General features: G+C 50.2%; 9 protein-coding genes across 9 annotated transcripts; 5 read left to right on the forward strand and 4 right to left on the reverse strand.

Annotated features, from left to right (window-relative positions):
* Positions 1-188: 188 nt before the first annotated feature.
* On the reverse strand, positions 189-2215 carry N7455_006581 (mitochondrial-processing protease subunit alpha). The gene is made up of 2 exons (XM_040958394.2): positions 2046-2215; positions 189-1975 (listed from the first exon to the last, which is right to left on the reverse strand). The coding sequence occupies exons 1-2, from the start codon at positions 2145-2147 to the stop codon at positions 323-325; spliced, it is 1755 nt and encodes a 584-aa protein (XP_040811282.1). The 5' UTR covers positions 2148-2215; the 3' UTR covers positions 189-322.
* A 383-nt stretch (positions 2216-2598) lies between these two features.
* N7455_006582 (acetoacetate--CoA ligase family protein) lies at positions 2599-4751 on the reverse strand (the record flags this gene model as incomplete). The annotated part of the gene is made up of 2 exons (XM_040958321.2): positions 2599-4452; positions 4527-4751. The coding sequence occupies 2 exons, from the start codon at positions 4749-4751 to the stop codon at positions 2599-2601; spliced, it is 2079 nt and encodes a 692-aa protein (XP_040811186.2).
* Positions 4752-6253: 1502 nt separating this feature from the next.
* lcb2 (putative serine palmitoyltransferase 2) lies at positions 6254-8269 on the forward strand (the record flags this gene model as incomplete). The annotated part of the gene is made up of 1 exon (XM_040958280.2): positions 6254-8269. One exon carries the CDS (start codon positions 6254-6256, stop codon positions 8267-8269), a length of 2016 nt encoding a protein of 671 aa, XP_040811283.1.
* Positions 8270-10238: 1969 nt separating this feature from the next.
* N7455_006584 (uncharacterized protein) lies at positions 10239-10783 on the forward strand (the record flags this gene model as incomplete). The annotated part of the gene is made up of 3 exons (XM_065605388.1): positions 10239-10419; positions 10480-10631; positions 10685-10783. The coding sequence occupies 3 exons, from the start codon at positions 10239-10241 to the stop codon at positions 10781-10783; spliced, it is 432 nt and encodes a 143-aa protein (XP_065461242.1).
* Positions 10784-12279: 1496 nt separating this feature from the next.
* N7455_006585 (uncharacterized protein) lies at positions 12280-12459 on the forward strand (the record flags this gene model as incomplete). Its single annotated transcript, XM_065605389.1, has 1 exon — positions 12280-12459. The coding sequence occupies one exon, from the start codon at positions 12280-12282 to the stop codon at positions 12457-12459; it is 180 nt and encodes a 59-aa protein (XP_065461243.1).
* Positions 12460-15427: 2968 nt separating this feature from the next.
* N7455_006586 (forkhead domain protein) lies at positions 15428-19123 on the reverse strand (the record flags this gene model as incomplete). The annotated part of the gene is made up of 2 exons (XM_065605390.1): positions 15428-15726; positions 15904-19123. 2 exons carry the CDS (start codon positions 19121-19123, stop codon positions 15428-15430), a joined length of 3519 nt encoding a protein of 1172 aa, XP_065461244.1.
* An 850-nt stretch (positions 19124-19973) lies between these two features.
* On the forward strand, positions 19974-20832 carry N7455_006587 (uncharacterized protein; the record flags this gene model as incomplete). Its single annotated transcript, XM_040958316.2, has 2 exons — positions 19974-20460; positions 20540-20832. 2 exons carry the CDS (start codon positions 19974-19976, stop codon positions 20830-20832), a joined length of 780 nt encoding a protein of 259 aa, XP_040811200.1.
* A 510-nt stretch (positions 20833-21342) lies between these two features.
* Positions 21343-22587, reverse strand: N7455_006588 (cyclic nucleotide-binding domain-containing protein; the record flags this gene model as incomplete). The annotated part of the gene is made up of 1 exon (XM_040958349.2): positions 21343-22587. One exon carries the CDS (start codon positions 22585-22587, stop codon positions 21343-21345), a length of 1245 nt encoding a protein of 414 aa, XP_040811244.1.
* A 1439-nt stretch (positions 22588-24026) lies between these two features.
* Positions 24027-25831, forward strand: N7455_006589 (carbohydrate-binding module family 48 protein; the record flags this gene model as incomplete). The annotated part of the gene is made up of 3 exons (XM_040958386.2): positions 24027-24049; positions 24150-24282; positions 24509-25831. The coding sequence occupies 3 exons, from the start codon at positions 24027-24029 to the stop codon at positions 25829-25831; spliced, it is 1479 nt and encodes a 492-aa protein (XP_040811259.2).
* Between the last annotated feature and the right edge of the window lie 215 nt (positions 25832-26046).

The following is a 26046-nucleotide window of genomic DNA, read 5'->3' on the forward strand; positions in this document are numbered from 1 at the left end:
ACACCAACATGTTTTGGAATATTATCTTTTTATGTGTATTTTGTAAATATCTTTTTGAATGTCTTCTTGGGTGTCTTTCAAAATGTATACCAAGGCGGTAAAAAGCATGAAGTGTACAGATAACCTAGGATGAAAAGATAAAAAAGAAAAGATGAGTTGAGAAAAGCTAAGTGTTCATATAAAGCCTGAAAGAGAGGTGTATTCTACAGAGTCGAAATGCTGGCCATAGTCTATAATTACAGATTATCCTCTAGATGCGGCCATTTCACCACATCTTATGTTCGACATATCCACGCGAGTCCAGAGGCATAGAATCATCTATTTACCGTCGGCCAAGCTTCCACCGGGCAATGCGCTCTTGAATCTCCTCCCAGGGGAAGCTCCGAAGCTTATAACCTTCCAACTCGCCCTCCTGCAGCACAACAGTAGGCTTACCAGTGCCCTTGCCCTCGTTGTCGACCTGGCCACCGAAGACCTTGCGAGCCACACGGCGGAGGTCCTCGACAGTGAGTGCCTCAATCTGCTCACACATCTCCCGGACACTGACCTTGCGGCCGTGGACCTGCACCTGGCGTCCAAGATCCTCGAGCTCGATCATGCGAGACTCGAGGTTCATGAGCAGCGAGGAACGGAGCTGGTTCTTCGCACGGTTGACTTCCTGAGCTTGCAGCGAGCTGTAGCCAGTGTCCAAAGTCAGGGACTGGAGCTCACGGCACATGACCTCGACCATCTCTGTGATCCGGGTCGGGCTGCAGGATGCGGAAATTCCGAAGATTCCACTATCGGTGTAGCTGTGGTTGAAAGCAATGCAGCTCTCGACCCAACCGTGCTGGTTCAGCACGTTGGTGTAGAGTCGCGAGTACATGCCCTTTCCAGGGCCACCAGCTGAGAATGAGCCACCACCACCAAGGAGGGTCTGGAGAGTAGCGAGAGCATAGATATCAGGCGAGGAGATGGGGAGAGCCTCGAATGCAAGGTGGATGTGACTCAGGCGAGGAAGCATGGGGCTCGCTGGCGGGGGAATCGAAGGGAGGGCAATGAAGCCACCAGTGTAGTGAGCAGGTTGTCGGAGGTTTAGCGTGGATGGCTTAACCAGGGATGAGTGGAGAGGCTCGACTGTAGAGTTCTTGGAGGAAGAGAGGTTCTTGAGGAATGGAAGCTTCGACAAGAGCGAGGTTTGTGTTTTTTGGGAAGCAGCCGGGCTGCTGATTGTAGATGAGGGGGTGAAGGAAGGAACGGTCGGCACCTGGCCTTCGTGAGCGGCCGCTTGGGAATCAGACAGTGTGGTTTCGATTCCACTGCCGGACAGTACAGGACCCTTGGTCTTGCTAATGTCACTCGGCTTCATGTCGCCAAAGTACTGCTCTGTGAGCTTAACGGCCTCCCCATGGGGCACTCCGGCAAACGCAACCACCATCCGATCCGGGTTGAAGAAGAGCTCCCTATACCGCTCCACCACTGCCTTGTTGATTTCGCCCAACCGTTCTTCCGGGCACAATAGCGGATTTCCAAGGGTGTTGTCGGCATAAGCAGTCATGTGCACTAATTCCGGAAGGATGAGTTCCGGCTTCGCCCAAATCTCGCCGATCTCGTACTCCGCGGTTGCGAGCTGTTGGATAACCTCTTCTTCGGTGATGAGGGGGTCGCGGATGGTCTCCGCAAGCAAACCGAGCGTGGTAGGAACTGCCGAGTTGAAACTGGCAGACTGGTACATCAACGATTCCCGAGAGGAGGCACACTGGATGTTACCGCCGAGGGACTCAAGAATCTCAAGCATCTCATCTCCGGTGCGCGCCTTGGTAGACTTGAATGCTAGACGGTCCATAATGTGGCTGACTCCGCGCAGGCTCTCATCTTCGTAACGAGATCCGGCATCGACATAGACTCCGACACCAGCGAAGGGACCCGGTAATGATTCCGTGGCGACGCGAACTCCATTTGGAAGTGTCGTGATCTGTTCTAATTCGGCAGGATCCTGTGGATAAACAAATGAATTGTCAGTTACAAATGACGCTATGTTGCATGGCCTAAAAAGGATCTCTTACCTTGGCCGAGTCATTGATGGTAGAGAGGCTTCTTGACACGGCGCGAGGAGCTCGTGTCAATGGCTTCGCAGACTCAATGGCCCGCAATGCTGTGCGGCGCATGATGGTTAATTCTGTACAAATCCAACGGCGTGGTCAATTCGGGATATCTTGGTGCACCGAATATATCCGGAAGAGGTGATGTAGCTCGGACGGATTGTCGGCGAAGAATCGTAATGGAGCCTCGATCCGAGATGCTTAGCTAATCCGTTGCATGATGGCCCAGATGTTCTTTCGTGACATAGCAGATTGAAGTGGATGAATCTTTTACGATCATATTATTAATGGTTTTAACAATAACCCTGTTCATTGTGGATTTTTTGTCTCCATTCGTGTCTAGATTCAGCAGGGCTGTCCAGATGTCTAATCCGCTTACCCCGGGACCAAGACCTGCAGGGCTCGAATATATACTTAAGGGCATGTGGATGTGAAATGTGAAATGTTAGTAATATTTAATCTGCAGCAAATAAAAACGAATCGGCATTTTGTCTATGTAATAAATGAGTTAAAATAACTAAGGGTGTTCCGAAGCCCAGTTTCTATACCAATCAAGACATGAAGCATTCGCAACACTCGCACCAATCTTGATGTTAAGCCCACACAGGATCTGCTTGACAGCATTCTCGACCTTCTTGCCATTGGAAGTCACCGGAATCTCGGGACATGCGTCAATAATGCCAGGGACATGGCGGGGACTAAGTTCCTTGCGAATGGTGGACTGAATGCGTGCCGCGAGATCCGCCGGCATACCAGACTCGTTGCCAGAAGCAAGCCGGACAAACAGAACGACAGTCTCATCGGCATCAATGCCATCTCGCCTCCGACCAATGCAAAGAGAATCTTCCACATCGTCGGCGAAATGCTTGAGTAGAATATTGTAAATCTCGGCACTTCCGAATCGCACTCCGGATGGCTTGAGTACGCCGTCGCTGCGGCCTAGCATGACCACACCTCCAGTTTGTGGGTTCAAGCGCACGTAGTCTCCATGGTGCCAGACTGAGGGCCCGAACACGTCGAAGTAGCTCTTCCGGTACTTCTCCAAGCCTGTTGGTCCCGGGGGCCAAAACATGACTGGTTGAGCCGGGAAGGGTGTGACGCAGACAAGATCACCGGGTTCGCCTGTTGCACTGATATCATTGCCAGCATAGTCGAAAACCGAGATGTCCATGCCCAAAGAACGACATTGGATTTCTCCTTTGTAAACCGGGAGAATGGGGCAACCGGAAGCGAACAGAGAGAGAATGTCTGTGCCACCCGTGATGGAACCAAGCATGATGTCGTGGTGGAAAGAGGAATAAACGTATTCGAATGTCGATGGTGCTAATGGGGATCCAGTACTGAAGATGGCCCTTAGGGCCTTCAACGACACCGGCCTATGGGCATGCTTGCGCGGGTTCAAAGCGGCTTGTTCGAGAAGAGAGAGGTATTTAGCTGATGTACCGAAATGGGTAATTTGAAGCTCTTCGATCAGCCGCGGCATGGCCATTTCTCCCTTTCCGCCTTCGGTATCAAAGGGTCGGAAGGGTGAACCATCGTACAGGACGATTGTTGCTCCACTGGCTAAGCCCGATACCAGCCAGTGCCACATCATCCAGGTTGTCGTTGTGAAGTAGAACAAGCGATCACCTGGTCGAATATCACAGTGAAGAAGATGTTCTTTCTTGTGCTGCAGCAGTGTGCCCAGAGACCCATGAACGATAGGCTTGGGAGCCCCTGTTGTGCCGGACGAATACAAGATATAGACGGGATGATCCGGTCTTAAGCTTGCAAACTCCAAGGGCGCCTGATGATTCTTAACCTCAGACACAAAATCATCATAGACCTTTGCTTTCCCATTTGTAGGTCGAAGGTCATTTAGGTTAACTTCAAGCTCCGGGGTAGTGATTAGGAGCACCAAAAGCTCAAGGTCTGGCAATTCAGAGACAATCTCCCATACCTTGGCATGCGAACTATGCACCTTGCCATTGTAGAAGGAGCCATTGTCTGCAAAGAGAATCTTAGGTTGGATCTGCTTCAAGCGCTCCAATACCGCATGCACACCAGTATCAGGAGACACGCCAGTCCAAAAGGCCCCGATTGAGGCTGCGGCCAACATTGCCACGACGGTATTAGCATGATTGCCTACAAATCCAGCGACACGATCACCGGTCTCCAGGCCTGCTTCTTTCAAAGCGTTTGCGCACAGCCGAACTCGCTCTCGCAGCTCCTTCCACGAAATGAATTCGCGGGCTGCTTCAGTGGCGCCAATCACTGCTACGGAATCTTCATCCGGCGAGGTGGCGGGATATAGAAGATTCTCGGCGAAGTTCAAAGTGCTGCCTTCGAAAAAAGAAGGTCTAGGAAATAGCACATCCTTTGAATCGAGGACCTATGTAGATCGGATTAGGATCGGATATCTCATGTCTAAGATAATACATTTAAGTCCGAATGGAAATTACTCACCTGTTGGTATGGATTGTGAGCGTTGATTTTCGTATAGTGCCAGATTTCTTCCCAGAATTGGGCTGGTTCAGAGACACTCCATTTCCAGAGAGCGTTGTAGTCATTCAGTGATAAGCCATACTTCTTGTTTACTTTGGTCATGAAATCATAGATCTGGGTTGTCTCAGGAGAGGATGGCCGCCAGAGCTCCTTGGCCTCCGGCTCAATGATTTGGATATGAGGCATAGCTGATGATGTTTGTGGCAATAGCACACACGATCAAGCTAGGGAATCGAATTCGGAGTGTCGAATATGTAGAGACTGATATTGAACAAATTCAATTGTCCACTAGAACCCAAGACAATGTGGCAATAGACTTCCCAACAGATTTGAAGGATTTGATAGGGCTTCACAGCAAGGGTCCAAGCTTGAACCCGTCAAGAGCGAGTCACACAATATGCAACTACCCCAGGGGGGATGGCGGGGCGGGAGTGATCGGGTATCGAGTTGCCGATTCCCGCGGCTACGGGGGAAGATAATTTCTCATATAAAGAGCCCCCTGGACAAAATTATGCAACTTCTCTAATATATGCATACTCCTTATATTATATGGAGTTACAGTGGATGTCACATTGGATCGAAAGTGACATTTACTGCCTCAGGCACCTTGCCGTTTTCATCTTGGAAAACCTTAGATACCTTCATGTCACATATCGTGATGTGTAGGTGTCACAGACCTCGAAAATTGACATGATGTAACTTATTTGGTTCGGAGGGGGTTTGAATCGGATATACCGGATGAGCATGACATGACATGCCCCCTGTTTTGTCTTTGGGTGGTTATAGCACAATATATACAATATAGATAATATACATATATACCTAGGGTAAGATTCTACAATTGAAGATGGATGCACATCTAGCCCCCGGGTACGGAGCACGGAGTACGGATACGACTGGTCTCCGAAGATTTTGTGGATTTGGGTCCTTTCTCGGGCCCGAAATTTTGGTGCGGAAAAAAAAAAAAGAAAACCTCTTGGTATTGATATGGTAATAATACCTCCTTGTTACAAATTATCAGCCAATCAGACGTAATTCTCACTGTAATGCATGTGTTTTTAATTAATACCAGGAGGTCACTGCATAATGGATTCGACGCAGCTTTAGGGAAACACGGAGGTCCTCTTATTTACCTTCTCAGACTCTCCTTCTTCTTCAACCCTGTACTCGTTTCGGTGCTTCGTTATTTCTGTTCGTAGTGCAACGGAGATTGGTCCGTTCGTCATCTGAACGTAGGGCTCTTTGCCCCTTCGTGTTTCTTGCCCCCCCATTCCACGTGCACGCGATCTTTTAAGCCCTTTCGGAGTATTCGGCTCCCGCTTCAAATCAACCTTGCGGTACGTCTCAATCTCTGTGAACCTTGTGAGCTGGCTGTTCCCGGGTCTGGTTTATTTTGGGAATGGAGCATGGCTCAGGGGTGTTGCATTGATGCCTAGTCCAGAACGATCAACTAATTGGCTGCGCTTTCCAGATTGAACACATTGCCTGAGGTTGCTATTGACTCCGCCGAAGACCGCTGAAGTCCCCAAGAACACAGCCCACCTATACACGTCAACTCTCAACTACCTCCGGTAGTCCCTTCCTTAAATCGTCAATTCGGACGCGCCCAACTCAAAGCGCCCCTCGATCCTGACGTGAAAAGCGAAAAAAAATCCCGTGCCGAAACCTTAACGTTGTTTCCTCCTGCGATGCCTCGTCGATTTAGCAGCAACTCTTCCAACGACACCTCTACCAACCCGCCGTCCTTTTCACCTTCTTCGGGAAAGGGCGGTATCTCCACCAAGGCCCCCACGGTCAAGTCCAATCGCCTTTCTCAGTTATTTTCGGCCTCGCCAAAGTCAAAGACGGAAACTGTACAGAGTGGACATTCTCAACCTAGCAATTCTTCTCCGCCGATAAGTTTGGCATCACTGTCCCTACCGACGATCTCTCTATCAACAGCCACCGCGGATAACCCCAACATGGACGAGTTGCCAACAACACTCTTCCAGCCTCCGACCCCTGAGGAGGCTCGTCGGCTGGCCAAGCAACATGCCCAGTTTGGTCAGATCGGTCATCCCAGCCACCGATACTCCAGTCGACACCCCGGTGGTGTCTTCCCAGAGCCGGTGATGGACGAGCCGCCTTATTATTACCTGCTCACCACCTATATCAGTTACCTAATCCTAATCGCTTTCGGACATGTCCGTGATTTCTTTGGCAAGAGATTCCGCGAGGAACACTACCGTCATCTCAAGCCTCGCAATGGCTATGGCGCTCTCAACAGCGATTTCGACAACTTCTACGTGCGTCGCTTGAAATTACGTATCAACGACTGCTTCGAGCGCCCCGTGACCGGTGTTCCCGGCCGCACCATCACTCTTATCGACCGCGGCACGGATGACCACAACCAGCACTTCTTCCTGACGGGTACCACTACCGACACCCTGAATTTGAGCTCGTACAACTACCTGGGTTTCGCTCAATCAGATGGTCCTTGTGCAGATATTGCGGAAGAATGCATCAGGAAGTATGGCATTTCAGCACCCAGCACCCGAGCGGAGTCCGGCACACAGGATCTGCATGTCGAAGTGGAGGATCTGATTGCCAACTTTGTAGGCAAAGAATCGTCTATGGTTTTCTCCATGGGCTTTGGCACCAACGCAACTGTCTTCCCCGCCTTGGTCTCAAAGGGATGTCTTTTGATTTCCGATGAACTGAATCACGCCTCCATCCGTTTCGGTGCTCGTCTCTCTGGCGCCTCCATTGCTATGTTCAAGCACAATGACATGAAGGACTTGGAGTTGAGACTTCGAGAGGCTATCTCTCAGGGACAACCCCGCACTCACCGTCCCTGGAAGAAGATTCTGGTCGTGGTCGAGGGACTCTACTCCATGGAAGGTTCCATGTGCAACCTTCCTGGTCTTGTGCAGTTGAAGCGCCGGTACAAGTTCAACCTGTTCGTCGATGAGGCCCACTCCATTGGAGCCATTGGTCCCAAGGGACGTGGTGTTTGTGATTACTTCAGCATCGACACTTCCGAGGTGGATATCCTGATGGGCACACTTACAAAGTCATTCGGTGCCAACGGTGGCTACATTGCGGCAGACAAGGTGATGATCGACCAACTTCGTGCCACCAACCCCGGTGTCTACTTCGGCGAGTCTCCCGCACCTGCAGTGCTTTCCCAGATTTCTTCCGCTCTGCGCATCATCAGTGGCGAGTTCGTCCCCGGCCAGGGTGAGGAGCGATTGCAGCGATTGGCTTTCAACTCGCGGTACCTCCGTCTCGGTTTGAAGCGTCTTGGCTTTATAGTGTATGGCCACGACGATTCACCGATCGTTCCACTGCTTCTCTTCAACCCGGCCAAGATGCCTGCATTCTCACACGAGATGCTCCGGCGAAAGATCTCTGTCGTTGTTGTCGGTTACCCGGCCACTCCGCTGGTGTCGTCCCGTGCTCGTTTCTGTGTCTCTGCTTCCCACACCAAGGATGATCTTGACCGTGTGCTGACCGCTTGCGATGAAATTGGCAACGTCCTCCAGTTGAAATTCTCTACTGGCATCGCGGGTGGTGCACTGCCTGCTGCCGAACAGCCAGCTCCTCCGCCAGAGCTGGAGAAGGAATGGCATCGCAAGCGCTCGGACAATATTTCCCCTCCCCGCTGGCGCGTCGAGGATGTCATCCGACGTGGAGTCCAGGATGTTAAGAATCCCTTGTTCTAGTACTAGATTGGCTTCTTTCTCCTACCGGTTGACATGACGTTGTCTTGAGTTCACTGGACTTTGAGATGAGTCTTCGGTCGGGGGTTTTATTCCACAAGCACGGTTGTTGCTGGTCACACTGTGCCGGTGTATTAATTCCATGTGCCCCTTTAACCTTTGTTCTGAGTTTCTATGATTCTTGTGGTCTTTCGTTGGACTTTGGTCCTAAGGCAGATACATAAAAGCAAGTGAAGACTGCAGAGCAAAAGGGGAACTCGGGAAAAACACGAAAAGAAACCGAAACGGTCATGAGTTATTCAAACAAGCAACGAATGAATATGCCCCGTTCCCTATGATCGTTCTATACTTGCTTCCTGTTTGCATCCATACAGTATTTCATGTTACTTTCTTTATTACTGTTCTTATTCTTCTCAAGATATTGCCTAATACTGTTTCACCCATTCAATGCTCTCGATTCTCGCTGTATCTATCCGGCACAACCCTGCCAATAGACATCGAAACTTGGGATGCTCAATGGGAAGCTTGCTTCGATGTACAACATGTATCATTCCGCAGGGCAAAGGCTGGCTCCTTTTCGATTCTTTTTCCCTTTTTTTTTTGGCTTCAATTCTATTTCTGCCTGTGATCAACCTATCTTCCTCGTTGCAGCCCACAAAGGAGTTGATGATTTTCGTTTCAACTCCTAGGGTCTCGAGGTGTTTATGGCATAGGACTTGATCATTGGATTTGCGTGATGAATACATTGGATATGGATATGGATTGGAAATGGGACCGCTGACTGGCTATGGCTATTTCCTCACAACACCTTTGCAAAATACGTTATATCCCTGCCCTTGGCTACTCGGCTATTTGTCGAGTCTCTTAGCTGTGTTGGTAGGTGCAGGGATTCGCTATCTGGGTTTGTGATGGGTTGTCGATGTCTGTCTCTTTTATGTCTTTTTTGTTCGACTACTATGTTTATAATACATGATTGAGATAGCTGTCAATATTCTTCGATTCTCCTGATCTTATTCGTATTCCATGTTATGCTTTTATAGCAGGTTCCGGGAACTATATCTAACTGATATTCATGTTTTTATTGGGAATGACAGGACAAGGGTGGAGGATATGTGAAGACAAGCATTGCCTAAGTCAATGAGCTTTGCTGTACATCTTAGCAAGTGAAGAGTTATAGAGATGTATAGTGTAAAACTTTTACACTGTGAACGAGCTTTCCTTTGTAAGGACCTCTCTTTCCCTCCTTCCCTCCATCTCTCTCCCCCTCGTCCTCTTTCTCTTTCCCCTTCTCTCCCTCTTCCCCCCTCTCCCCTCCAACTCATTTGGCGCTGGTCCTACATCGCCATTTTCACTTCTTCCACTTCTTTCAAAAGCTCAGCTATGGCTCCAGAGTCTCTGCTGGAGCTCTAATATTTAGGAGGGATTGCAGTGCTCCTAGGATAGGAATTCGCCGGGCATACCGCGACATCCGCTGTTCTTACCCTTTCTTGTCCCCTTGATCATCTGTCCTTGTCCCTTGTCTCCTCAAACCCTGATCTTGTTAACTCGGGTAAATGCCAACTTTGTTATGACCCATGGAGCTGTCCACGGGTAGCATACCCACGGAAATTCAACAAATAGCCTGACTACCAACACAAAAGGGTCGTTGTCTCGATTCTGGAAACGTTGGGATTTCTCAACACCTTGACAACAAAATGGTTCCGTTGCAGACCTCACACATCCTCTTTATGGTATGGGTGGAACTCGAGAGCCAAGAGACACTGGCTCGCAGACTCGCCTCTTTGGGGGAGCATAACTGGAGATTGTCGGAGATTTTGACTCATGCTGTCCGCTTCCTCGAAGAATCGATATGAAGAAGATAATTGTATGATCTCATAGCAAGCCCTATTCGGGACTTTGGGGAGATGAACAACATTCTCGCAAAATCATCTGGGCTCTACACCGGTGGGGATCAATTCATTAGATCTCCACCATGACTGTCTTGGGTCTGGTCATGACGGAAAAGCTTCGGTCGAACACCTACCGCTACTCTTGCTGCTACCTGACAGGCGCAAAAAAGCCCCGAAGGTGGGTTCATGTACTTATTGATACTCCTCTCGAGCGAGGGTATTTCAACCCCAGATTCTACCACGGGCGACCCACTAGCGTGTCCAGTGAGACGAACAAAGTCTTACAGATAATATCAATGGATATATTGTCTTCTACATTGATAGCCCAACTTTCAAGCCAGACTTCCTCAACGCTCCCTAACCTCGCCCGGCATTTCCCATTCATTACTGCCGACTCCAGGACCTTCCTCGATAGCATGGCCCTTCGCGCTGAGTCGCTGAAGAGCGTAAATAATTTGACAGACGACCTCGGAGGGGTACTTGATCAATCATCCTCATTATTTACCTTCCACCATCCAGCCTCTCACAGCCGTTGTTCCGCCGGTTAACAACGGAATTTCCCAAGGGATTCTGGGCCAAGAGAGCCACAAAGCGTCTCGTTCCAGATGGATCAACGGATGCCAGTTAGCAGGTTGAACAAACCCCTGACTGTATCCATTCGGAGCGTTCATGCGTTCCCCGTGATGCTCGGAGTTAGGCTTCTCAATGTAAAAAGCACGAGCCTTCGGTGGAACACGCCTCCTAAGCTTCGCGTTCCGGATTGGTAGGTGACTCTAAAGAAATACGATTGCATTGCTAACCAGGTGACCTTTAGTTGATACGTTTCAGGGGAATGAATCTGACATTGCGATCTTCGATATGGTCCGGACAAAACGTGCTGACTCTAAAAGTATGTTATCTCACAAACGGACGCACACGTGGATGGAATTGGGACAGAGTTGACAACCCATAGTCACAAACATGCGTTTCAATTTCTACCTCGATGATAACTACGGCCTGGATGGAGAAGCTAGGGCTCATCCGAGAGATAGTCATGTTATCTTACCACTTCCAATATCGACCAGGGTAAGACCAAAAAGGTCCTCGGCAATATTTCTTGCCGTTCCTCATATTTCCCTATATAGGGTGTTGCCACTGTTGTCGAAGGGGAGTCAAGTGGTCAAGTTTGAATTCAAGTCTTACGCCAAGTTCTCCGAACTTCCGATTCCGAATCGATGTCCAACATGCGATCAAGTGGAAGGGGGTGTTTTAAATCCCGAGCATCCTACGAATGCCAATTTCAGCCGATCAAGTCGCTTCATATCATCTCTGGTGTACATTCACTTTACGCTTTTTTATATCCATCAATGCCTCGGCCCTCGATGAGCATTCCCGACTTGACCTTTTCCACGACCACACCTAAGAGCCTTCTGGAATTCGAGGAGCATTCAAAGGCATTGATTGTCCCAGTGCCCTACACCGTTTGTACCTAGCAATCTCATCGGCAAAGCTCAGTCACAGACGACCCTCCATGACAAGAGGATAAAAGGAAAACCGGACTCTAAATGAAGGACCCGAAAGTCTCTCGTCGCCCTCAATTATCCCCGAGAGGATCTATGCTATGAAGAGTTGTGTCGCTATCAAGATTTGAATGAGAGCTGTGCCAACTGCCATTGTCCAACTGCCATTATGGTTTTTGCAGGAGACAGTGCGAGTTTTATGAAGTCAGCTCCCACGAGGAGGGAATGGAGACCCTTATGTATCCGGACAAAAAGCCACGACCACGGCATCGGAGCCTTTCGGTCTCAAATGAAGGAAATAGACGCGCACGCGTCTGAAATCTCCCAAGACTCAGCGTAAAATGACTCTAGCGGCCATACAACAACACGATATTGTATGCACACAGCTGCAAATACTCCGCTTGAAGATGGAAGACAACATCGCTACCGAGGAGCGGGGGTTGATGTGCCTCTATTCTCGCACTTTATAGCGCCAAAGCAGGTCCATGCTGCTGGGGCAGCTGGGTCGCAGATATTCTTCGGGTGTAGGGAATGGGTTGCGGCAGTGTTTCAAGTCACGCACACCCCTAGCCGGGTTTCATGGTGGATGGACGGGTAGGGCCGCCTACTCCACCGTCAAGAGATTATGGGAATCCCTACGACCGATGAAGAGAAGAAAAAGGAGTGGATTGTGGGACAAAAGGAGACGAAAAATCGGATCGGGGGCAACATAATGCTGCAAGGATATATGAAGGTACTCATGGGAGGACAAAACCAGGGTAAACTCGCCAACAACCAGGTCTTCCACTCACTCGAGTTTCAATAAGCATTTCATCAGCCGTTCTGTGAGAGAGATCAAACTCTGAATCCATTGGTTCTCTTTTTCTGACCAGATACAGCATGTGTTCCTTCCCGCAACGGCAGCGAAATCCTGGAGGCCCTCAATATCTTCAACGAAGCTCTCGATCTGAGACAAGCCTACACTTGGAATCATGACCCACAATGGAAAGCAGCGGCTCAGCTTTTCCCACCATGTTGTGGCGTATGCAGAAACCCTACAAGAATCCACATAAATCCGGCTAGAAAGAGCAAAGAGACCAGCCACGGGAATTAGAATCACCACCCGTGATACCACATCGGAACCAAACTTAACTGGTTTGCAAACGATTGTGAGCATTGCTCAGAACCCACTTGAAGCAATATTAAGAGAAGTGCGTCCCCTACATGAAAGGAGGAATTTGACATTCCACCCAAACATGTTGCATATGCTATGTTTAGATGGATGCCAAGGGTGAGAACACGGTCCGGTATGGGAATCCCCTTCTCAAGATGATTCACCATCATTAACAACCTGGCCAGCTGGGCAGATCCAGCTAGACATACGGGTGTTCCTGGAAACAATGGCTATCAATCAAATTCATAGCCCAACACCGCGTTTAACTCGTGGTGGCAGCGATGGCTGGGCGGAACAGATTCCACTGCTGAAGCTCAGGCAAAAAGCGGTTCCTGCTGTGATTCATTCACTCTATTTGCACAAAATTGTGTCCGCACTGGGTATTACGGAGGCCATGACCCCCCAGAATGCTAGTGCTCCTACGCGATGTTGGAACTACCACATATATCAAACTCGGGGGTGAACTAACAGCCCCCTGGATAAAACACCATGAATCGAGTCATTCTTAACCTTCGGGTTACACTTTACCCTGCTCGATAGCGAGAAATGCTATCCGTTCGGAGTTGTGCGACGTGACTCCTCGAGTCGTCCTCGCTATTCTTTTGTTGGTGTGTCTCCGTAGGGGATTTCCTCGCTGGACTTCTCCTCCGCAGCCTTTCAGATAGAGAGACTGCGTTCTCCTAAACTGCTTCCCGACTGATCTCTGAATGAAAATATCGTTCTTTGACCTACTTTCTCTGCTTATGCTCTTTGCTTTTTAGAGAAAAGCAGTGCGTAAAGTGTGGGGCTACAGAGACAAAGGCGCGCTGGCATTGTGCATACGATGCAAATGGCCAAAAGACCAGGGACGATTGGTGCTCAGTTTGTGCCATGAAATAAAAAAGAGACGTGGACGAGGCAGCAAAAGGGAACGACTACGCAAACTGTACATGTTCAATTTGCGGAGGGTCCGGCCTACCTGCTTGGAAGATCGCCTCACCTGTCTCACCAAAACATGGCGTCAAATAAGTGGAAATGAGCTATGCTGTTGTTCGGGGAGCAAAATTGGTGCTTGATTTACCACGTGAAATCCACTTCCTCGAAACAAGACCTATGAAAACGCAGATGCTATTAAACAGCTTCGGGAAGATGAACTCGACCCTCGCGGGCTAATCTGGGGTGTGTATAAGAGGAAGTGAATCCACTCTTTGACCCTCCTGGCTGTAAAGGCACGTATGATGACCGAGAGTGGTGTGCCCATCAAAAAGGCACGACATCTCCTGTATGGGCATTGGAGAGGGCTACGCGATGCTTGGGCTGGAGCTTGACTTCGACCAAGACCAGGAATCAGCTACTTTCCAACCCATTCCCTGGCCTTCAGAACTTGGTAGGTAAACCAAGGCCAAAACAAGCAACGTTACATTTAGCTAACTTTATCCAGTGAGAGGCTTGTCCACTGTTCCATTGTGCCCGTCACCAAAACCTGTCGAGTGAATCAAACATACGCTTCAGCCTTAGCCGTAACCTTCCATTCTCTCTCGTACATCAGAGAGGGATATCACTTGGTGATGTTGGACCCGCCGCGCATATACATCATTCGTGAATCTTCAAGCCGAAAGAGCACGGGGTTACGGTCTCGTTATATGGGATAATAATAGTTGGTATTTGACCCGAAGACCGGACTACCCACTCTGGTTTGATGAGAGAGGGAAGCTCCCTCTTGTGTGACATTCAGAGATAGAATTGGCGAAAAGACCTGACTACGCGCTTTGGTATGGTGAGAGAGAGGACTCCACTCACTCTTCACTCTAAATGCTTTAGCAGTTGAAGTCGCGTACTCATTTTTTCGTGTGTGGGTGTTGGAAGCATACCCATAGATCCAAAGACTGTTTGAGACATGCAGCTGTGAGGTTAACCCGGTCCCATTGTAGCCTGTATAGTTCGATAAGCGTGAAACATATCTTTATTGTGAGTTTAGAGAGAATCGGTATGTAGAGGGCTTCGTCTTCATTCGTCGCCCGGTATAAATTGCGGATTCAATTGTAAAAAGATACTAGATGTTGGACATATCAAGAATAAACGGGCGAATAATCTGAAGATCAGTTGACTTGATATGTAGACCCCAGCAAAGCTATTGATAAAGTAAGACTACAATATCCAAGCCTCTGCTGGAGAATGAGTATCTAGTCCGGTCAATGTGAATGGTATTTCTATCATGCTGAGCTTTTACGCTTTTATATCAGGCGGCTGGGTCACGCCAGGATCAAAACAAAAAGAAAAAAGCAAGTAGTAGTCGGGATTATTCCACAACATGGGGGGTGATCCCTCTGGAACTCTGAAACAGTGGGCTATGAAGAGCCTAAAAAGAAGAGAACAGGGAAATGAAGATTTAGATACGACAAAAAGAAAATAGACAAGACGCAAGCAAACGCCTGTCGGCAAAAACAGAGGGATATCATTAAGATTCAAAGAATCCAGACATGTCGCAAAACAACAATTTGAAGAGGATAAATTGAATGGGGAAGAAAGGAAGAAAAGAAGAAAAAAAAAGCAAAACCATAAGACTCGTATACTCGATAAAGTCGTCAGGGAGGAAACCATTCCCTCCACCAATATGTAAAATATCTTGCCAGGAGGCCATTCACTCGTCTTTCAGGCTTCCAACCAAATTACGTAGTACGTCCATGATGACGGCTTCGTCCTTTGGCTCGCCGCCTGGGAAGGAGCTTTCTGGCGCATCGCCCAACACGCGTGCACGGGCACTCCGGAGAACTTCACGGATGTAGTTCTTGTCCTCGTAGTCTTCCATGAGAACAGCTTCAAAGTCATCGATTGCCTTGTTCGCTCGGTCAATGAACGAGGATGACTCTGGTGGCCCTGGTGCAGAGTTTTGCTGAACAGGGTGTTGCTGTTGCTGATGGTGAGAATGAGCCGGGAGGCCTGGAGGCGGATGGTGCTGGTGCTGGTGCTGATGTTGGTGTTGGTGTTGATGCTGCGGCTGGTGTTGGTGGTGAGGTAGCGGATGTTGCTGCTGAGGAGGATGCGACAGCGGCTGCGACTGGGGTTGGACCGGTGGCTGGTGCTGATGCTGATGCTGGTGTTGGAACTGCGTTCCACCAGATGGAGGGTAGGCCCGAGGCTGCGGGTTGTTGTGGGGAGGTTGAGAGGATGGCGGCTTTTGTTGTGGATAAGGGGAATGGTGCTGAGGTGGTCCGTGAGGAGGCCGGGGGGTCTGCAACTGTTGTTGCTGGCCACCTTGCGGAGCGGGGGCGGATGCGTAGGGTGAAGTGTAGGTTGAAGGGATGGTTGCTGCAAATGCAGCTGGGAGGTTGTTGCGGAGTTGACTGGGGATGGGGAAGGATGCAGCTGGATTGATAGGTGGGACTGGTGTTGGCGCTGGCGCTGCTGCTGCTGCTGGTGTCGGTGCCGACACTGGTGCCGATGGTACTGGCGCGGGTGCCTGCGTAGGTGCGGGTGCGGGTGCAGACACAGGCATAGGTGCCGGGGTAGGTGTTGGCGCTGGCGACGGGATAGGAGCAGAGACAGGGGCGGGGGTGGGCGCCGGCGGGGGTGCCGGTGCCGGTGTCGCAACCTGAGGCGGGGGTGGAGCTGGAGCAGGAGCAGGAGCTTGAACCGGCGGAGCAGCAGCAGGAGGAGGAGCGCTGGGTGTAGGAACAGGGGCCTTCGATGGAGGTGGGTAGGGACTGGATTGGGGTGGATGTCCTCCCACATTAACAGACGCCGGGAAAGGAGCAGGCGGTATGGAAGGGAATTGGAAATGCTGTGGCGGATTTGGCACCGGTGGTGGGCCCTGAGGTGGTGGTGCATAAGAGTGGGACATCTGAGGCATGTACTGCTGGGGAGCAGGCGGAGGAGGGTGGGAAACCTGCGGCGGCGGCGAAGGACGTCGTTTCTTTTCCTTCTCAACCGACGCACCGGGAATGAGCTGCCATGACCAACCCTTGCCATCTCGTTCTGCGTGCATGAACAAATGGCCGTTGCCGTTCAGATTGTGTCGTACACTAGATGTCCAACCCTCGGTCTCACACTTGAAGCGGAAGTACGGATACTTCAATTTCAGCGCACGGTAGATCTGCTTCAACGTCATCGGCGTGCCAGCTTCCGTCAGAGCATCAAAGATGAGAACGGCGTAGTTGTACGGTGGCTTTGCCAGATCCTCGGCATTGTAAGCAGACTCTGGAGGATAGTTGGGAGATGGTGACCGTGATGGTTTGCGCTTTTTGACCGGTGGAGGCTTGACGTATTCTTGCGGAGGCTCTGCAGACATCTGGCCACCTTCCGTTGAAGGAAGGGGAGAATCCATTGGTGTGCCATCGGGCTTCTTTCTCTTGGTGTATTTCCGCTTCTCGGATGGTTTGTTTGTTGGTGACTCGGGAACAACAGATTCTTTGGCAACTGTCTTCCCGGCCTTAGGCACTTTGAGTGGAGGTGGTGTGATACCTCCATTGGCCTCGCGCTTGGCAGCAATTTTCTGTTCTCGGGCAAGCTCAGCTCGCTCGCGCTTGGACATGATCCCATCCTTGGGAGGGCGTCCTGGTCCCCGGCGGCGGGCCGGCTGTGAATCGTTATCCCCCATTTCGATAGAATCCATTGCTTGAGATGATTTGGAATCCTTTGTCTTGAGGATGATCTTCTTGGAAGGTTCCCTGCTCTCGCCGCTGTCACTCCCGAGCCTCTCGGATTCATCGACATCGTCATCCATTTCCATTGAAGCACGAGCATCTTTCTCTTCCTCCTCGTCGTTCTTTTCTGCCATTTTCTCTTCCATCCGGTCCGCTCCGGTTTCCCCAATGGGGACATCTGGTAGCAAAAAGCGGATACGCACGCCTCCAATTTGGATGTAGTCGCCGCTGTGTAACGGGCGAACTTGTCCCGGTGATAGCCAGTCAGCCCCAATGAATGCTCCATTACGTCCCATTACTTCCATCTCAAACAAGTTACGATCAAAATTGTATGAGATCCGGACATGCCTCCGAGAAATCCCTCGATGGCCTGCGGCACTGCCGTCAACGGTCGTTGGGGGGTGAATTGGGATGGTGGGACAAGAATCAGGGGATGGGAGCAAAGCCAGCGCATCAACAGGCTTTGCATCTCCGTTTCCATCTTGCAAAGATTGCATCGCGAGCGCATTGTAGTCGGTGGTCGATTGTAGCTGAGCCGGGTTTGCATGCAATGGTACAACAGCATCGTCAAAGGAGGATTTTGAGGATCGTCGGCTCGTGTTCATGTTGTTCGGAAGATGCGGGGGTATATCTGGATCAAAGCCCATAATACCTCCCCGATCACTAACAACACTGCCCATCATGGCAGCACTTTCCTCCCGCTTCATGCGGTTCGGGGTGTGAGATGTGTTTCCTCCACTTGAACTCTTCGCCCGAGTGCTTCGCACGGCCTGCCGGTACTGGAACTCTCGGTGATGGGCGGCGCGGGCGGCGCGCACGTCTCGTCCTAGGATGAATGAGTAGGTATTGACGTAGAAATGCCCATCATCAAACTCCAACTTGGCAAATGCTTGGATCTTAGGTTCCGATCCAGCAATTGAGGCCGCCATATCTTGATATCCCAGGGCTGACAGATCTGCGTTTTGCGAAAGAAAGGCGGCTGTGAGCAGCTCGTTTTGGTGGAGAGCTTCAAACGCATTTTTCGGGGCGGCCGAAAAGTCCAAGGGTGGAAGGAGTGAGGGTTGGTCGGTGCTCAATTTCGGGTTCATGGGGTCGGACAAAGTTCCCATGGCATCTGTGTTGAATCCTGTATGGTCCATATCCTGGTGTGCAGAATTTGTTCCCATAAGCTCGTCACCTATAGCTTTCCCATTCAGCAAGTCCTGAATCTCGCGAGATATTGAAGCAGTATCTCGGTGCAAGCTCGAGTCAATGGGCGCAGAGCTATGGGCAGCCATGTCGAATGACTGGGAGATCGATTCGTCCATCTTGATATCCATGTGAATATCCTGGTCCTCGTCCTGCTGTGCAGGTTGTATCGTGGTAGGTGTAGAGTTCGCCGCTGGTTGGTTTCCAAGAAGCTGCGCTAGGAGCGCACTTGCGGCGTTTTGCGTGTTTGCATCTTGTTGATGTTGCGCGGCTGAAAAATCGTGGCTGTCCGAGCATTCGGTTTTGATTGCGACGTCCGGGGCGGACATCCCGTTGGGAGTTGACGGGGCAGAATTATTCTGCATGGCGCGGATTGCGGAGTCGTCTCGAGGATTGGAAGGGGAGTCGCTGTCTGGTGAGCAGCCATAGTCGTACAGGGGGCTATCGGGGCCTGTGTCAGGCGGTCGATGGCCCACGGCTGGCGCAGTCATGGTCTGCGACGACATGACAGGCTGGTGCTGGGGAAGGGAGAGGAATGAAGTTCCAACCAGAAGGGAAGTTCTCAACTTGGGACCGGGCGGTGAGCGGTGGCCGAGTTGGTCGCTGCAGATGGCCGTAGTCACCGCTGAGCCATGTTTTTTTTTTTTTTCTCTCGTTGTTTTTCTTTCTTTAGTTCTCAGTATTGTTGACTTGAAACGAATTCACCAACAAATATCAAATATTATGTATGAATCTGAAAAGGTTTACGGTTGAAGAAATGAAAGAAAAGCGCCGACAATCCTCTTTCCGGGACAAATTTTCTTTCCCGCCCCGCCCAAATCCATATTCTCTCCGACCTGATCCACCTACAAGGACTGCCCGCAGCTGGTTCCTCACCGATTTTGTTGATCAAAAAGCCTAGATCTATATATTGGGATATGACAATGGATGAGTCTATGCAATTGACCTCTTTTTACTCCTCTGATCTCACATTACCTCATTTATTACCTACATGTAGAGTGGAGTCGACCCCTCTGATATTCGGTGGCTTGCCTCCCGTTGAGATGAGGGGAAACTGTGATGGTTGTAGAATGTACTTTAGGCGACTATAATTTCTATCAAGACTGTATGCAAGGGGTGTATACTTTGTATACTTTGTACACTACATATTCTGGGGAAGCGGAGTATATACATACAAAAACCAATTAGCCTTGGGTTGTTTACCTACATTGGCATTGGTATACCTGGGATCATCTTATCGCGATAAAAGCCTTTGAACCTAACCTTGGAACCCTCTACCTCTATTCTACTTCTACTTTCTACCTTCACCCTACCTGCATATTCACCATCACCTTCACCTACCAATACAAGAGCAAAATGGCCCCAAAATTCAAAAAACCCGACCCAAAACCTCAACCAAAGACCACAACCCCAAACTGGCCCCCCCTCCGCCCCCTCCTCCCCGCCGCCGATCTATCCCTGACCCCCCTCCTCACCGACCAAATCTACCTAATCCGCAACTTCCTCCCAGGCACCCTGTGCAAAACCTACGCCTCATTCCTCGCCTCATTACCACTAACCACAACACCGGGAACCCCAAAGAAAGACGAGGCATTACGCGTCAACGACCGGTTCCAGATCGACGATGCGCGGTTTGCGGAGATGCTGTGGAGCACAACGGCATTGAAGGAGCTTGTCACGACGCGCTTCGAAGAAGACGAGTACGGATACGACCAGCCTGCCGAGGAAGACGATAATGCGCTTGCTGAACGCGCACGTCAACTCTGGGGCGGGGAGCCGTTGGGGTTGAATCCTAATATCCGCATTTATCGATACTCTGCAGGACAGTTTTTCGGGCAACATTGTAAGAAGCTCTTCGTCTTTGGATTATACAATCCCTCCTGCACAACCAGGCAGATTAATTTAATACATCGCAATCGCAGACGACGATGCCAATAATATAACCCTCCCCCCACCGAACTCGCGCTCAAAAGCAACACCCGCACGCACAACCTGGACTCTACTGGTCTACCTGACATCCTGCACAGGCGGCGAAACAATCTTCTACCCGGAGCCCACGCGCGCGAATCGCAATCCGGAGCCGATAGCTGTTGCGCCGGAGGCTGGGATGGCGCTGTTGCACCGACATGGAGATCAATGTATGATACACGAGGGGGCTGAGGTTACCGGGGGAGAAAAGTGGGTTTTGAGGAGTGACTTGGTTGTTCCGAGGTGATATACTGGATTTGATATTGCATTTGGGAGTTCCAAGCTTGTAGATTGGCATGTGGGACATAGCATAATCGTAGTAGGCGGGTTCCTACGCGACTTGGTCTTGGAATCCTTGGGGGTTGGGGTATATAGACATTGCATATGGGAATTTTGGGAATTCAAACACAAGTTCTAATCATTCTGCTGGATCATACCTAAGTATTGGAGGGTACAATTGGAGTGGATAACACAGTAGCAAAAGGACAATATGAACAAGGACGACAGTAGGTCCCTGTCACAGACGGCACGCATAAGAGAAACAGTTGTAGATACAAGTTAAATAATCGTAAAGAGTGGAAAGTTTGCTGGGAACGAGGAGATAGGACAAATAATGAACATGGAAAAAAAATGGGTAGATCATCAGTTATTGGGGTAGCAGGTGAGTGACAGATGACAGGATAGCTGGACCTCGCCAATGAGGAGTTCTAATTTCCTGGCTCAAAAACCCCCAAGATTCAATTTCATTGTAATCATATCAAATTGGTTTGGAAACAGGAGACTTCTCCCCATCCAGTTCATACTCAGCCCCTCTCATCATTCCCTCCACAGGACCGAGAAGACGCTTGAATCCGTCCCGACCCAATCGTGCCACCTTCACATCCGTCTTGGTGGTGATGCTCGCCTGACGTGGCTTGTCGTCCAGCAAAGCAAGCTCGCCGAAGTAATCGCCTCGGCGATAGTTCTTGACGGGGCCAGCGACACCGTTCTTGGTAGCCTCAGCTTCACCCGACTCCAAAAGATAGAAAGCATCTCCAGGGTCGCCTTCGTGGATGATGGTGGAGTTAGCCGGGTACTTGATGGTGTCCAGAGCATCGGCGATCTTCGAGCGCTCGTATGGCTTCAGAGAAGAAAGCAGCGGGACTTCCTCCAGGAAAGCCTCGTACATACGACGACGTTGGAATGCCGAGTCCATTAGGATGCGGCGGAAGGTGATGCGGTCAAGAGCCCATAAGGTGCTTTTTGGCTCGGTGGAGATCACCGTCGCGGCACGTGGGGCATTGTACATCAGAGCCAACTCGCCAAAAGATCCCCCGGGTCCAGTGCTGGCGACCTTGTTGCCCAAGCCATCAGGGCCAGGCTGCACGGCGCCGGAGGGGTGGATATAGACGTCAAAGTTTCCCTTCTCCACGATGTAGAAGTAATCACCGGCATCGCCTTGGGAGATGACCTTGATGTCCTTCGCAGGGATGGGCTTCTCAACGAGAGCATTGAGGACGGTCAAGAATTGATCATCGTCGAGGTGGGAGAAGAGGAAGTTGCTACTGACGGCGCTCTTAAGCCGGGAGACCTGCTCTTCGGTTTTTGGGTGGTGAGGAGGGGACCAGCTATCCGAACCGGCTTCGGTGGGATTTAAAGATTCCGCTGAGACAGATGTCCGCCGACCAAGCGCATAGTTGCTAGGGAATCCTTGCTGTGCGGATCGTGCCGGGAGAGGGGCCAGCTCCCCCTCTTGCTCGTCCTCCTCCCCCGCATTATTCTGGAAGGGACTCCGACTGAACAACGATCTTCCCGCCTGTGATCCTCCCTCTGCGAATGCAGTACCTCCAAACAAAGCGGTGCCCGGCGGTGCGGCATTTGAACTGGACTGTCGGAAAGTCAGGTTGGTTGGTGACGTCACCTCGAACTCGTCGTCCTCGGAAATTTTTTGGATGCCAGCAGATTTGTCGCCGGCTCTCGTATTGATGGCCGGGACCAAATCCGGAGCAGAGTTCTGTGCCATGAGGGCGTTGAGGTGGGGTTGAGGGCCGAGGAGGCCGCAACTCCGGGGTTGAAGGTGGGATGGATGTGAGACGAAACAGAGATGATATCTGTGGATATTAGAAAGGAAGGAATTAAAGAGATTGAGTGGGAAGAGGGAAGAGGGGAAATGTAGAAATGTAGAAAATGTAGAAAAAAAAGGTAAAGAGGTTGAAAAGGTAGAAAAGGTAGAGAGTAATATGGAAGCAACGGAGGGGCAGACAGTGGGGGATTATTGGTTGGAGTCTAATTTGTAGGGATACTGCATGACCTCGTCTCCCTCTCTTCTTTTTTTTTTTTCTTTCTTTTTATTCCTTTTTTCCTTTCTTCTCCATGTCTAGGGAATTAAAATGAAATATTGCAAATGAAAAAAAAAAGTAAATGAAAGCAAATGAATGGGAGTGAATGGAAGTGAAACGGGGAAATTACCTGCTAAAAGGAAGCTCAGTCCGGAAAGCTGTACAGCTTTACAGCTTTATCAAAAAAGTGAAGACAAGAGATGGGAAATACCTGAGAATTGGAATTGGAAAGATGAGGGGTAGAAGACACACTAAAGTTGGTCTGAGCTTCGTCGATCATTGGTGCTTCAAATTCACTACGTACATCATACTATGCTACCTTATGCTATAACTAGTGATGTACTAACTATGTTGTATCTATTATGTACTACTTTTGTATGTATGGAGAGTTACTGTGATCGGCATGACTCACTCCCGTACGTCCACGGGTAGATGTATGTAACTTGTTATAATAGCTTCTATAATAACTACCTATAAGATTAAGAAAAAGGCCAAAGCTTGAAGCCCTTCCAGGCGTCTTCTAGAATTGCATATTCGCCACTTTAGTGGCAATCACGGGAACCTTGGGAAGTTCCTAGGTCACATATGTCATGGACTCGCCGTTTTTGAAATGTCACCTTATAATCTTCTCGGTGGAGAAAATACTTGCAGAACCGCAAAATTGTGGAAACTTTAAAAGCTTTAGATGTTCCTTACCTATGGTATCTACCTAGTCCTGGGGCATATCAATTGCTATAATAGAATTCATCGCTTAATATTACTCTATGTTATAACATAGTAAGCTAGAACCATATAAGCTAGATAATAAGTAGGCCATAGGTATAACCCTAAGGCTCATGGCGTCATGCAAACGGAAAGTCTAGAGCGGGCGCATAGACCCGGCCACAGCCACGGTTCGCCCCCCAGCCCCTTGATATATATGGATATCTCCAGGGCTTCCACATTGGGATATGCATGAGAATCAGAAAAAAAATTTTTATATAGGCGCTAAGTCCTCTCCAGGGTCAGGTACTGGTCTGTGTCACCCCCCACCGATTTAGTCCCAATTCACTAGAGCCTTTTTTTTCCCTTGTCTTCTTCCCCAACTATTTCTGTTTTCAATTTCCACTGTATCAAGATCAAGATGGGGACTTTTACATTTCAATGGTGAGTCAAGCTTCCCAACATGACCCCCTTAGCTAGAGATATCAATTTCTCGGCATTTCTTGACATCCTCGTGGTACAATGCTGAGACGGGTACTTGCAGGCCTTACAATGCGAGCGAGGTGTTCGTTACAGGCAATTTCGATGATTGGGGTAAGACGGTGAAACTGGACCGTGTGGGCGACATCTTTATCAAGGAAGTGACTATATCTCCCGTACAAAAAGTCCACTACAAGGTATGGTGCTTACTATTTTTTTTTTCCTCCCCCATCTTCACTTTTCGCCTTTACCTTTCTTTCCCCTCTGTAGATTGGATGGCGGTGAGCCTTAGGCAACAGGGTCACTTCCACTGACGTCACCTGTGCCGCTTTCCCCCATTTATAAAGTCGCAAGCCCGCAATCTCGCAATCCCAAGGTTCCAACATTCCAAGATTTCTCGCTGACCAGGAAAAAAATAAAAAGTTTGTTGTCGACGGTATCTGGACTACAGATCCTAACGCACGTGAAGAAGACGACGGACATAACAACATCAACAACGTGCTTCTACCCGAAGAGATCAAGGACTCTGACGTCGCCCCCACTATGTCTGGCGTGACCCCTGATTCGACAACCGCGGCTCTAGCTGCCAACGTTCCCAAGGAGCCCAATGGGGATTTACCTGGTAGCTTCCCAGATACTCCGGGACAAGAGTCCGAACAGGCCTTTTCTGTGGATCCCATCCCAGCTTCGGGGGGTTATGGCAACCCTGTCACCCTGAATCCGGGCGACGAGGTCCCTCATCATAGCACCATCCACAATAACACTGTTGACTCCGCTGTCACTTTGGACAAAGAGTCATATGAGAAGGGCCAAACTCTCCCTACTGGCGCTGGGAACACTAACCCTGGCGATCTCCCATATACCCTCCCCCCAATCACGAACAACATGATTCCCGAGTCCAGTCTTCCGATCGGCGGACCCGCGCAACGCGCCGCAGCCAGTGAATCCGAGCCGATTTATATCGGAGGTCCAGCTCAACAGGCAGCGCTGGCCGATCCAGGATACCACATCCAGTCCGCCGGCCCCGACTCGACCACCGCAGCACTGGCTGCTGGTGTGCCGCTGGAGTCAAAGGGCAAGCAGACCAACGGCGACAAACCCGTCGAGGAGGTCCCTCAGGTGGTGAAGGACTCATTGGCCGAGGCCCACAAGGACCCGGAGGCTGCCGCCAACCAGGCAGCGGTAGACGAGAAGCATGCTATCGAGGAGGAACTGCACAAGAAGGTCCCTGTTGAAGAGTCCGCCGGTGCTCCGGCACCTACTGCCACTGCGGCCGCCCAGGCCGTTGCGCCCCATCTCGCTGTTGCTAGTGGCGTAGACTCGGCAGATGTGTCGCCGCTTTCGACCCCTCCGCTGGACCGCAGCTTTGCTGCTGCTACTCCATCTTCCGCGCTGAAGAACGCCGAGTCCAGTGGGCCCACTGTCACAACTGGTCCTGAGACTACTTCGACTGTTGAAACCTCGACTCCCGAAACCACGGCTCCTACGACTGCGCAGCCTACCAGTCCTAGTGCTGCGACGGGAGTTGAGTCTGCTCATACACCTGCTACTTCGGCTGCAAAGCCCACAAATCCCACCGTGACGACTGGAGCCGAGTCTACTCAAGCTCCTGCTACTTCGACCGCAAAGACCACCGAGCCGTCTCCTAAACAATCCCAGAGCACTGAAGGTGCTTCTACCATTGAAAAGAAGAAGAAGCACCGTCTGAGTGGCTTTTTCGGGAAGCTCAAGGAGAAGCTTAAATAAATGACTCGGAAATGTCAAATTTCTGAGATTGGAATCTGTTCTTTGATCCCAATCATCCTGGGTGGTATAATCTTGGCTGTAACAGCTGACAGATATCCCATGCTTTTTTGTCCTCTGATGCCTCGCGTTCTTTGTTTCTGGATACCTCCTCCTGCCCTGCTTTACTGCATTGTATTTCTTCAAGCCGCTTTTTTTTGGTTTATGCCTCGGCTAGT

The sequence above is a fragment of the Penicillium solitum genome (genome assembly GCF_028829755.1).
Source record: "Penicillium solitum strain IBT 25940 chromosome Unknown utg000004l_segment0_segment0, whole genome shotgun sequence".
In the NCBI taxonomy this organism is placed as follows: domain Eukaryota; kingdom Fungi; phylum Ascomycota; class Eurotiomycetes; order Eurotiales; family Aspergillaceae; genus Penicillium; species Penicillium solitum.

What these genes read in the sequence shown, in the direction of transcription:
- N7455_006581 (XM_040958394.2), bottom strand. Translation starts at nt 2,147, where the DNA reads ATGCGCCGCACAGCATTGCGGGCCATTGAGTCTGCGAAGCCATTGACA. An exon ending in CCATCAATGACTCGGCCAAG is followed by an intron (nt 1,976 to 2,045) that starts GTAAGAGATCCT and finishes GTTTATCCACAG; the next exon opens with GATCCTGCCGAATTAGAACA.